The sequence below is a fragment of the Phoenix dactylifera genome, chromosome 7, assembly GCF_051530095.1.
Source record: "Phoenix dactylifera cultivar Ajwa chromosome 7, Ajwa_hap1_PhDact_Kaust_v1.1, whole genome shotgun sequence".
Lineage (NCBI taxonomy): Eukaryota > Viridiplantae > Streptophyta > Magnoliopsida > Arecales > Arecaceae > Phoenix > Phoenix dactylifera.
Window position 1 is genome coordinate 26,518,648 of NC_143196.1, and position 11,322 is coordinate 26,529,969.

Genomic DNA, 11,322 nt, shown 5'->3' on the forward strand with positions numbered 1-11,322 from the left:
AGAGGTGGCACCAGGGGCGGCTCAATGCATTTGGGGGCCTAAGGCGAACTTTCTAAGAGAGGCTTTTTTTTTAAATAATAATAATAATAATAAATTTTAATAAGTGCAAAATATTTTAAAAATTTATTTAAAAATAATCCGTCTAGCTTTTTGAGATGCAAAATTGCTAATCAAACTTTTGTACTCAAGATTCATTAAAATACTATTTTCAATCGATAATATAGCTAATCCATTTAATCTTTCTTGTGACATAGTTGACCGCAAATAAGATTTTATCAACTTTAATTTTGAAAAACTTCTTTCAGCAGAAGCAACTGTTACAGGTATTGTTAACAATATTCTGTAAGCAATGCATGCATTTGGAAAAGAATCTGTTTTTTTAATAAAACTTAAAGTATCAATAGGGGTACAAGTTTCTATTTGTAAAATTTCTTTTAAAACGTTTAACTCTGAAAATAGATCAAGACCATCAATATCAGAATATTCACCATGCTTTAAATAGTTTTCAAGATTAAGACAACACCTTTTCAAATTCTCTTCATTCAAAGATTTTAACTTTCTAAAATTAAACAAAAAACCAAAAAAATCTTCATATATGGTGAATTGTTCAAACCTACTTTGAATTGAAGAAATAGCTTGATCTACTACATATAAAAAGTAATCAATTCTAAAAGATTCTTCAGCTGATCTTATTGTCTCATCATCAGTATTTTCATCAAATTGTTTTTTTCTACGGATCACACGTTTTTCACGAAATGTAGGTTCTATTTCCATTTCATTTGCAATTTCTTTAGATGAATTCAAAGCATTCATAAATCCATTTTCTCTATAACTTTTTAAATAAGAAAGAAGACCTTTTAATTGATCTATAGCAACATCAATATGCATGTCTTCAGATTGTAAATTCTTACTAACTGAGTTAACAGCAAACAATATATCGTACCAAATATTCATGCCTAATAAGAATTCAAAATTTTCAATCTCATATGTAGCTAAACATATGGCTTCACTCTTTATTTTAGGATCTTCACTAGTTTCCGCTAATTGAATTAAGGCATCTCTTATTTTAGGAGCTTGATGTTTAATTGCTTTGACACTTTCAATACGACTTTCCCAACGTGTTTGTGATAAAGGTTTAAGAGTTAATGTAGATACATTATCTTGTAAAATTTTCCATCGTTTTGTAGAAGAAGAAAATAAGGTATAAATTCGTTGTATTACTCCAAAAAAAGATATAGCCTTAGGACATGAGTTAGCAGTATCACATAATACTAAATTCAAGTTATGACATCCACATGGTGTGTAAAATGCTCTAGGATTTATATCTAATAATCTTTTTTGTACACCTTGATGTTTTCCTTTCATATTAGATCCATTGTCATACCCTTGTCCTCTTATATCATTAACCTCAAGTTTATGTTTTTCTATTATATTTATAAGTTCATTAAAAAGGCCCTTTCCAGAGGTATCATCTACTTCTAAAAATTCTAAAAAATATTCTTCTACTTTTACTGGACTTGTTGAAGTATCTACACATCTTAAAACTAGGGTCATTTGTTCCTGATGGCTTGCATCAGGAGTGCAATCAAGTATTACAGAAAAGTATTTTGCTTCTTTAATCTTTTTAATTATTATAGCTTTAATTTCAGACGCTAATATTTGAATCAATTCATTTTGAATATTATGACCTAAATAATGATTGTGAATTTCAAGCTCAGCCTAGGGCGGTCGAGGCGGTCGCCTAGGGCCTCGAACCAAAGGAAGGCCTCCGCCTCCGGCCTCCGCCCAGCGAGCTCCTCCAGCGACCAGCGGGCAGCGAGCCAGCGACCAACGGTCCTCCGCAACCGGCATCCAGCCTTCCAGGCCAACGGCAACAAGCCCTAGCGTAGCCAACTAGCCCAAGCCCTAGCGTAGCCAACTAGGTAGCCCGTCTTCTCCATCCAACCATCCGCCTGGCACGCCACCGTCTTCTTGCTTCTTAAATCCCAAATAACCAAAGTGGACGGCGTCTTTTTCTTCATCCTTGAGTTCTTAAATCCCTAATCCTCAAGTCACTCAACAGTTCTTCCTCTTCCTTCCCGGCTTCCCGTTCCTCGAATCTCGATAAATCGGTTCTTGAGACTTGACGCCGGCGTCTCTTCTCCAGGTCTGAGGTCTCCTTCTCGTTCTCGGCCCTCCGCAGCTCCGCAGTCCAGCTCCGCCCCTGTTTCCGTTCCGCGGCTCCGCCCCTGTTTCAGGTGAGTTCTCCTTCTCCTTCTGGCTTCTCCAGCAGTCCAGCTCCGCCCCTGTTTCCGTTCCGCGGCTCCGCCCCTGTTTTCCGTTTTCCCCTTTGTTTCCGCGGCTCCGCCCCTGGGTGTCTGCCTGTCTGGCAGTCTGGGTCTGGCCGTCTGGGGAGTGGGGATTTCTTACAGTTTGTGGCTTTGTGCCACTGTAATCAATTTGATTATTCTTGTAAGATGGAAATGCATCGATAGCATTGTGTTTCCCCAAAGTATTGCATTCCATTCCCAAATTATGGCCTTTCTTGGCATTCTTGCTATCTTTAGATTCTTGAAGCATTACATTCTGAATTCATCGGTATGCTGTATAGTCAATAGAAATTCACTTTATGATATGTATGAAAGATTTTGAGTCTCAAACTCTTTGATATAGTCCCGTGCAACTTTTTTTATTCTTTTGAGAAGATGATGTCTGTTGTGATTGAAATCTGGCCTGAGGGTAACCACGCACTGGGGAACGGGGGATTTATTAATTATTTTTTGGGCAGAATGTGCCGGCTGCCGGAACTGTGCCGGCAGCCGGCAGCCCGGCACCCATTTCCACTTTACTATTTATATTTCAATGCTATCAAAATTTTTATTGTCGGATTCTTGAAAATAAATTTTATGTCTATTCTTAAAAATTGATAATAGTTTTTCATGTCTAGGGTCTCCATTAAAATTGAGTTCGGCACCGCTTGTTGGGATTTGAGTTCAGAGTTCGTCGTCGAGTCCGGCACCGCTTGTTGGGACTGGAGTTCGTCGTCGAGTCCGGCACCCCTTCTATTGGCATTTCGGGTTTTATCATTTTCAACTCTATTCTATTTTGATTTGTTTGTAGTGATTGTCTTAATTGTTTGGTTTGATAATATTATTTTTGGATTCAAATGTCTAATAGAAAATTTGAATGTGGGAATGAAAAACTCAAAAAGAAAAGAAAAATCGAAAAACTCATTCAATCTCAAAAAGGTGCTTTAGATAGATTTATTGTCACAAATAAACAAAACACTACATCAAGTTCAACTCAAAACGAAATAGAGTTAGAAGATGATATAAAAAGAACGAAACAAATTGAGATTGACAACCAAACAATATCTAGTGAAGAACACAATAAGAAATTAGATGAAGATAGGATAAATAAGGATAGTGTAGAATTTAATGAAACTAGTTCTATTTCTATAAATATATATGATCCTGGTCAATGGAAAAATATTGATACAAAGTTGAGAGATCTATTAGTAGAAAGAGGTCCAATTAGAGATTATGATCTTCATTTTCCTAGGGATGAAAATAATAGACACTTTTCTACTATACATTATATTCGTAAGTTACCTAATGGCGAAAAATATGATAGAAGATGGTTAGTGTATTCAAAGGATTTGGATAGGGTATATTGTTTTTGTTGTAAATTATTTGATTCAAAGTCTAGCACGAGTCAATTAGTCAATGAAGGAAGTAGGGATTGGAAAAATCTAGGTATCAAGCTTAAAAGTCATGAAACAACTAATGAGCATATCATTAGCATGAATAGGTGGATTGATATAGAAGTGAGATTGATAAAAAATAAGACAATTGATAAAAGTCTCCAAGAACAAATAAATCAAGAGAAGGATCATTGGAAAAAAGTTTTATTGAGAATTATTGCTGTTGTAAAAAATCTTGCAAAAAATAATTTAGCATTTCGAGGAAAGAATGAAAAGATCTATCAAAGCAATAACGGAAATTTTCTAAGTTTTATTGAAACGATTGCAGAATTTGATCCAGTAATGCAAGAACATGTTCGACGCATTCAACATGGTGAAATTCACAATCATTATTTAGGTCATAATATTCCAAATGAATTGATTCAAATATTAGCGTCTGAAATTAAAGCTATAATAATTAAAAAGATTAAAGAAGCAAAATACTTTTCTGTAATACTTGATTGCACTTCTGATGCAAGCCATCAGGAACAAATGACCCTAGTTTTAAGATGTGTAGATACTTCAACAAGTCCAGTAAAAGTAGAAGAATATTTTTTAGAATTTTTAGAAGTAGATGATACCTCTGGAAAGGGCCTTTTTAATGAACTTATAAATATAATAGAAAAACATAAACTTGAGGTTAATGATATAAGAGGACAAGGGTATGACAATGGATCTAATATGAAAGGAAAACATCAAGGTGTACAAAAAAGATTATTAGATATAAATCCTAGAGCATTTTACACACCATGTGGATGTCATAACTTGAATTTAGTATTATGTGATACTGCTAACTCATGTCCTAAGGCTATATCTTTTTTTGGAGTAATACAACGAATTTATACCTTATTTTCTTCTTCTACAAAACGATGGAAAATTTTACAAGATAATGTATCTACATTAACTCTTAAACCTTTATCACAAACACGTTGGGAAAGTCGTATTGAAAGTGTCAAAGCAATTAAACATCAAGCTCCTAAAATAAGAGATGCCTTAATTCAATTAGCGGAAACTAGTGAAGATCCTAAAATAAAGAGTGAAGCCATATGTTTAGCTACATATGAGATTGAAAATTTTGAATTCTTATTAGGCATGAATATTTGGTACGATATATTGTTTGCTGTTAACTCAGTTAGTAAGAATTTACAATCTGAAGACATGCATATTGATGTTGCTATAGATCAATTAAAAGGTCTTCTTTCTTATTTAAAAAGTTATAGAGAAAATGGATTTATGAATGCTTTGAATTCATCTAAAGAAATTGCAAATGAAATGGAAATAGAACCTACATTTCGTGAAAAACGTGTGATCCGTAGAAAAAAACAATTTGATGAAAATACTGATGATGAGACAATAAGATCAGCTGAAGAATCTTTTAGAATTGATTACTTTTTATATGTAGTAGATCAAGCTATTTCTTCAATTCAAAGTAGGTTTGAACAATTCACCATATATGAAGATTTTTTTGGTTTTTTGTTTAATTTTAGAAAGTTAAAATCTTTGAATGAAGAGAATTTGAAAAGGTGTTGTCTTAATCTTGAAAACTATTTAAAGCATGGTGAATATTCTGATATTGATGGTCTTGATCTATTTTCAGAGTTAAACGTTTTAAAAGAAATTTTACAAATAGAAACTTGTACCCCTATTGATACTTTAAGTTTTATTAAAAAAACAGATTCTTTTCCAAATGCATGCATTGCTTACAGAATATTGTTAACAATACCTGTAACAGTTGCTTCTGCTGAAAGAAGTTTTTCAAAATTAAAGTTGATAAAATCTTATTTGCGGTCAAATATGTCACAAGAAAGATTAAATGGATTAGCTATATTATCGATTGAAAATAGTATTTTAATGAATCTTGAGTACAAAAGTTTGATTAGCAATTTTGCATCTCAAAAAGCTAGACGGATTATTTTTAAATAAATTTTTAAAATATTTTGCACTTATTAAAATTTATTATTATTATTATTATTATTTAAAAAAAAGGCCTCTCTTAGAAAGTTCGCCTTAGGCCCCCAAATGCATTGAGCCGCCCCTGGTGAGAGAAGAAGCCGAAGCTCTTTGGAATGTTCTAGAGAGCTCGCAGTCTCTAAGAAAATAGAGATCGATCTATGGGCACGGATCTCAAAACATTTCAAAGAAACAAGGACAAGAACTGAGCGAGGGTGAGGGAAAATACTGGTATGGATGTCAAAGCTATGCCGTAGGAGGGGGTGATTGGGATGGGTGGACCAAGATGAGGGAGATGATAAGAGGGCGAGGGAAAATATCAGCATGGATCTCAAAGCGATCCGGATGATTAGAGGGTTAGCGTGAGGGAAATATGGGCACGAATCTCAAATCGATCTGGTGGAAGGGGGTCGGGCATGATCGTGGGCAGGGAGATGACAAGCGGGCGAGGGTTAGATGAAAATATCAGCATAACTCTCAAAGCAACCCAGATGATAAAAAGGTGAGCATAGGAGAAATATCGGCATGAATCTCAAAACATTCCGACAAGAGGGAGGATCAGGGCAAGTATGATTGTAAAGAGGGAGATGAGAAGAGAGCGAGGGTGAGGGGAAATATTGGCCCTAATCTCAAGGGTATGCAGATGAAAAGAGGGTGTGGTGAGGGAAATTGGAAACCATATTTTGCTATTCATTTTAAAATTCAACCATTAATAATTTGTTTAAATATATATATGCATAGTGGTTGCACAAATCTTGGAGCTTAAAATTTTGCTATTGTATTTTTTTATTTATTGTATTTTTAAGATTAAATGTTAATATGATTTAATAGTGAGTTTTTTGAGTTAGTTATTATGTACATGCAACAAAAATTATTATTAAATACATGTGGATATATATATTAGCTATTTGGTTGTTGTTTGATAGCTAATTTTTGAGTCAACTGAAATTGCAGAGATCAAAACGGTAAAAATTTCAACGGGGTCGGTTGGGGGATGGACAAAGAGCTTTATGCACCAAGAACAACCAGTAAGCAGTCTTGGTTTTCATCCATGTTTTATCACCTTCTTTACTCATCTTAAACAGAGAACCATTATGAAACTTAAATTTTCAGATAGTTGGCACATGAAGGGCCAAAATTGCGAGGTTTTACTCAGCTTTAAAGCACCATTTGTACCGAAAAGAAAGCTTTAAAGCACCATACTTTCCCCTTCCTCAAGAGAAAAGAAAGAAAGAAAAGAGTCTCTCACTTTGTCTGCTCTCCCTCCCTCCCTCCAACCCGCCACCCCTTCATGAAGAGGACCAAGGAAGAGGCAATCAGGAGTTCCATTGCTAAAACATTAGAAAAGAAATAGATGGTTACTAAAGCAGTCCAACTACAGAGAAGCGTGAAGGGTTTGACAATCAAACATACAATCCCCATTGACTGAGCCTCCTTCCTCTTTATTCTCATCTCAAATACCAAACCCAATTGTTTTAAGTTTACACGAACATATTGCTTTATCTTAAAAAAATACAACCAGTAAGCTACCAGCATGTATAATTTTTAAGCTCAACAACTCTCTACATCCATCTCCTCCATTCAGAGCCCCATGGAGGGCAAGGATCCTGGGCGACTGTGCTGGTTGAGGGGCCCTGATGCAATCCTCCTCCTCCTGAGTCGCTCGGCGATGATGAAGGCCAGTTCAAGAGATTGGGAGGCATTGAGCCTTGGGTCGCAGTGGGTGTGGTAGCGCGAGCTCAGGTCATCGAATGTCACGGTTCTTGATCCTCCAAGGCATTCCGTCACATTTTGCCCGGTCATCTCCAGGTGCACACCTCCTGGATGGCTCCCTTCTTGCTCGTGGACATCGAAAAATGCCCGCACCTCGGCCTAATGATCAAGCAAGCCAAGTAACTATCACTAATGCAACTGGTAAAATATTCACGCAAATGGAATGGAAACCCTAGAAGAAGCTGTATCTGATACTCTTTCAACTGAATGATTTAAAAAGCTTTACATTGACTAGGTAAATGTTCAAAGAAGAAGCTAGTGGGAAGTTTCTCAGGTTTCAACTAAGGAAATCTTAGTCATATATGCAACGGAATGGACTATTACTTGGGTTCAGCCTAGCAAATACCATTGGGCAGAGAACTCAGTTAAAACACCCACCAAACTATAGTTAGATGAGTCTAGGATATTTCACGGAATAAACCAAACCACCACCAAACAACTGAAAATTACCCCATGCTTTTGACTAGCCTCTTTCCTAAGCTCGTCCACAATGTCGACCACTCTTATGACCTTTTCAAGTATCATCATGTACAGGGCAACTACTAGCTGAGATTGCTAGCTTTTAAACAAGAACAGGAGGTACTGCAAATAAAGGCATCCCAAAAACCCCACCAAAAACAAAGGGTCCAGAACAACTGCATCACCTACTTCAGCTCCCACAGCCATTCTTTAGAAGTGGTGGAACCAGGGGCAAAACCCATTGGCATTATTGATATGGTAGGCAAAGAGCTAATGATGCTTCACCACTTTGTTCAATGCACTAGACATCAATTAGTTCTATCTGTGGTCCACAGGGGCATAGCTAACCAGACTAACGAGAGCATGAAGCCTTTGAAGACGACAAAGTAGAGTAAGAACACAGTAAGGGATCATGGGCATATACCAGAATCGAATCGAAGGGCCGAGTTTTGAGGCCGCATGGAGCCTTGATGGTGTTCCCGTGCATCGGATCGCTGACCCAAGTGACAATCTGCCCAGCTTGGCGGACAGCCCGGATCAAATGTGGCAGCTTCACCCTCATGTTCTCGGCCCCCATTCTTGTGATCACAGTGATCCTCCCTGGCTTGTTCTGGGGGTTCAAAATCTCGATCAGCTTCACAAGCTCCTTCGGGTCCATCTTATTGCTCACCTGAGTCAATCCACCAAACACCAAATCAGTCCCCTTATACATAATAAAACTAAATGGCATACAGATTGGGATTCCATCTGTAAGAAATTTCTCACCTTGATGCCTAGGGGATTGGCGACGCCTCGGAGGAACTCGACGTGAGCACCGTCAAGCTGGCGGGTGCGCTCACCGACCCAAAGGAAGTGAGCAGAGCAATCATAGTAGAGGCCAGAAGTGGAGTCCTCGCGAGTAAGGGCCTGCTCGTAGGGAAGCAGGAGGCACTCATGGGAGGTCCAGAAGTCGGTGGTGGTCATGATGGGATGGTCGACGGTGAGCCCGGCAGCAGCCATGAACCCTAGAGCCTCATCCACCCGGTGGGCCAACTCCCTATACCTGTTGATTCCCAAATGAGCAAAAAAACAAACACCATATCAGCATGTGAGTTTCGACCCGGCCTAATTCCAGCTCGGGAACCGAGCTCCTGTGTCAAGTGTATCCAATTGAGAACTTTTTTGAAGATTTTTCTGTCCATAAAAATAGGGAATGAATCACAGAAAAAAAAAAAAAACAGATCAAGAATATTCCTAAAGTTACTTTTAACTGTAATATTTATTCAAAAACAGCATAAATATTGCAAAAATATGTTCAAAAAAGATCCTGCAATCTCTAGTTATTTCTCGATTGATCGAACGAAAATTTAAGAAATTAAGCCTAATATCAATTACAAATTGCTATTTTTCCATAACTATCTCATAAATAACTCAGAAAACCAGTTCATATTTATGCGAGAAACAGGCCAAAATAGATCTAATTCTAGAAAAAGTGGCGAAGATTGATCGAAAAGGACTGATATGACGTGTAAAAATCCAAACGTTTCCATTTACAAGCGGAAAAGCATGGAAAAGTCTAAAGCTTTTTCAATAAAAACAGTAGAAAAAACAAGGAAAGATTCAACGTTTTGCTCAAAATCAAGGAAAGGTTCAAACTTTTTTCATTAATAATAGCAGAAAAACATGGAAAAATCCAAGCTTTTTCAATAAGACCAGCAGAAAATCACGGAAATTTCCTAACTTTTACAATAGAAACGAAGGAAAAAAGGTAAGAAAAATAAAGGAAATCAATGGAGATCAGAGGCATGGGGGTTGGTACCTGTCGCCCTGCTCGCTGTGCCCCGTGAAATCGAGGTTCCACTGGGTAACACGCTGCATGGCCGCGTATCCACCGGTAGCGAAGGCGCGGAGAAGGTTGAGCGTCGCCGCCGCCTGGCAGTAAGCCCTGATCATCCTCTGCGGGTCCGGCGTTCTCGACTTCTCGTCGAACGCGTCGCCATTGATGTTGTCCCCCCTGTAGCTCGGCAGCTTCACCCCGTCCTTCTCCTCGAACGACTCCGACCTCGGCTTCGCAAACTGCCCCGCCATCCTCCCCACCTAAAGAAAAAAGAAAAAACATATCGATTTCGCTTGATTGGCCCTGGATTTGGGGAGATCGGAGGCTAGCACTTCAGATCTAGGGTTTGGTGTTACCTTGACGACAGGCATCTGACCGCCGAACATGAGGACGGCGCCCATCTGGAGGAGGATGCGGAAGGTGTCACGGATGTTGTTGGCGTTGAACTCCTTGAAGCTCTCGGCGCAGTCGCCGCCCTGAAGGAGAAAGGCCTCGCCGAGGGCGGCCTCCGCAAGGCGCTCCTCCAGGTGCCGGGCCTCTCCGGCGAACACGATCGGCGGGAAGCTCTCGATCGTCCGGAGCACCGACTCCAGCTCCTCCTCGTTCGGGTACTCCGGCAGCTGCAGCGCCTTCTTCGTCCGCCAGCTGTCCACCGCCCACTTCCCCGGCCGCGCAGAGAAAGCAGCCTTCTGCTTGTCGGCGACGACGGGGTTCTTGGCGGGCTCCGCCGCGTGGACGGCGGAGATGGGTCGGGGGTAGGGCCGCCGCCCGGCGGCGCGGAGGAGGGAGGGGAGGTGGAGTTGATGCCCGCCGCCACCGCCGGAAGGCGGGAGGAGGGATTTGGTAGAGAGTGAGGAGGAGGAGCCGGTGGCGAGGGCCATTACGTGAACTTGGAAACTTTTCTCTCTCTCCTTTTTGGGGAGAAGTGAGTCGAGAGCTGTTTTATCTAGAGAGAGAAGAAAACCCTAAGGAGAGACAGGGAAAGGAAGGGGGCAATTTATAGGGGAGGAGTCGCTCGCGGCGGCCGCGGGGTTTGGTGAGTTGCTCGGGGGTAGTTGAGCAAGGGCATTCGGGGAATAAAACGCAAAAAAATTGCATCTTGAGGTTTTCGCGTATTGTTGCCATGGGTGCAATTAAAACAAGCCGAATCGAGTAGCTAAGGCACAAACTCAATTCGAATCAAAATACTCAGATTTCAAACTCATTTCGATCAAAACGAAAATTAAATTAATAAATATGCAAATATTAACCAAGCCAGCTCGAATTTGACTCTTCATCGTAATAAAAAAATAGTTAAAAACAAAATATAATATTATATTTTTAAAATATTAAATTAATAATATATATTAGAAATAAAATAGATATTGTTAAATATATATATTTTTGATTAGGTTTATAATATTTGAGCTTAAAATTTTGCTATTCAAATCCGATATTAGTTGAGTTAAATTTGGTTCAAATCCGTAATTGTTATTAGATTTTTGTCTAAGAAGAAACAAAAAATATTTTGGTATTCAAATATGACTAACATTGACTTGCTCAAGATCGCGCTTATTTGGGCTTTCTACTTTGTTGGAGAAGAGTCGGTGTGCGTATTTATTTA

General features: G+C 38.9%; 2 protein-coding genes across 2 annotated transcripts; one reads left to right on the plus strand and one right to left on the minus strand.

The window, feature by feature from the left end:
• The first annotated feature begins 3,145 nt into the window (after positions 1-3,145).
• LOC148703127 (uncharacterized) lies at positions 3,146-5,673 on the plus strand. The gene has a single exon (XM_089924067.1). The coding sequence runs from the start codon at positions 3,146-3,148 to the stop codon at positions 5,642-5,644; it is 2,499 nt and encodes an 832-aa protein (XP_089780193.1). The 3' UTR covers positions 5,645-5,673.
• A 1,419-nt stretch (positions 5,674-7,092) lies between these two features.
• LOC120104018 (phospho-2-dehydro-3-deoxyheptonate aldolase 1, chloroplastic-like) lies at positions 7,093-10,848 on the minus strand. The gene is made up of 5 exons (XM_039118954.3): positions 10,076-10,848; positions 9,702-9,979; positions 8,669-8,945; positions 8,328-8,573; positions 7,093-7,543 (listed from the first exon to the last, which is right to left on the minus strand). The coding sequence occupies exons 1-5, from the start codon at positions 10,598-10,600 to the stop codon at positions 7,253-7,255; spliced, it is 1,617 nt and encodes a 538-aa protein (XP_038974882.1). The 5' UTR covers positions 10,601-10,848; the 3' UTR covers positions 7,093-7,252.
• Positions 10,849-11,322: the final 474 nt, after the last annotated feature.

Bases quoted from the DNA above. Each gene is read 5' to 3' on its own strand.
- LOC148703127 (XM_089924067.1), top strand. From the start codon at position 3,146: ATGTCTAATAGAAAATTTGAATGTGGGAATGAAAAACTCAAAAAGAAA.
- LOC120104018 (XM_039118954.3), bottom strand. From the start codon at position 10,600: ATGGCCCTCGCCACCGGCTCCTCCTCCTCACTCTCTACCAAATCCCTC. The intron at 9,980-10,075 runs GTAACACCAAAC...TTTTTTCTTTAG, and splicing joins GTCAGATGCCTGTCGTCAAG to GTGGGGAGGATGGCGGGGCA. The intron at 8,946-9,701 runs GTACCAACCCCC...GGGAATCAACAG, and splicing joins CACAGCGAGCAGGGCGACAG to GTATAGGGAGTTGGCCCACC.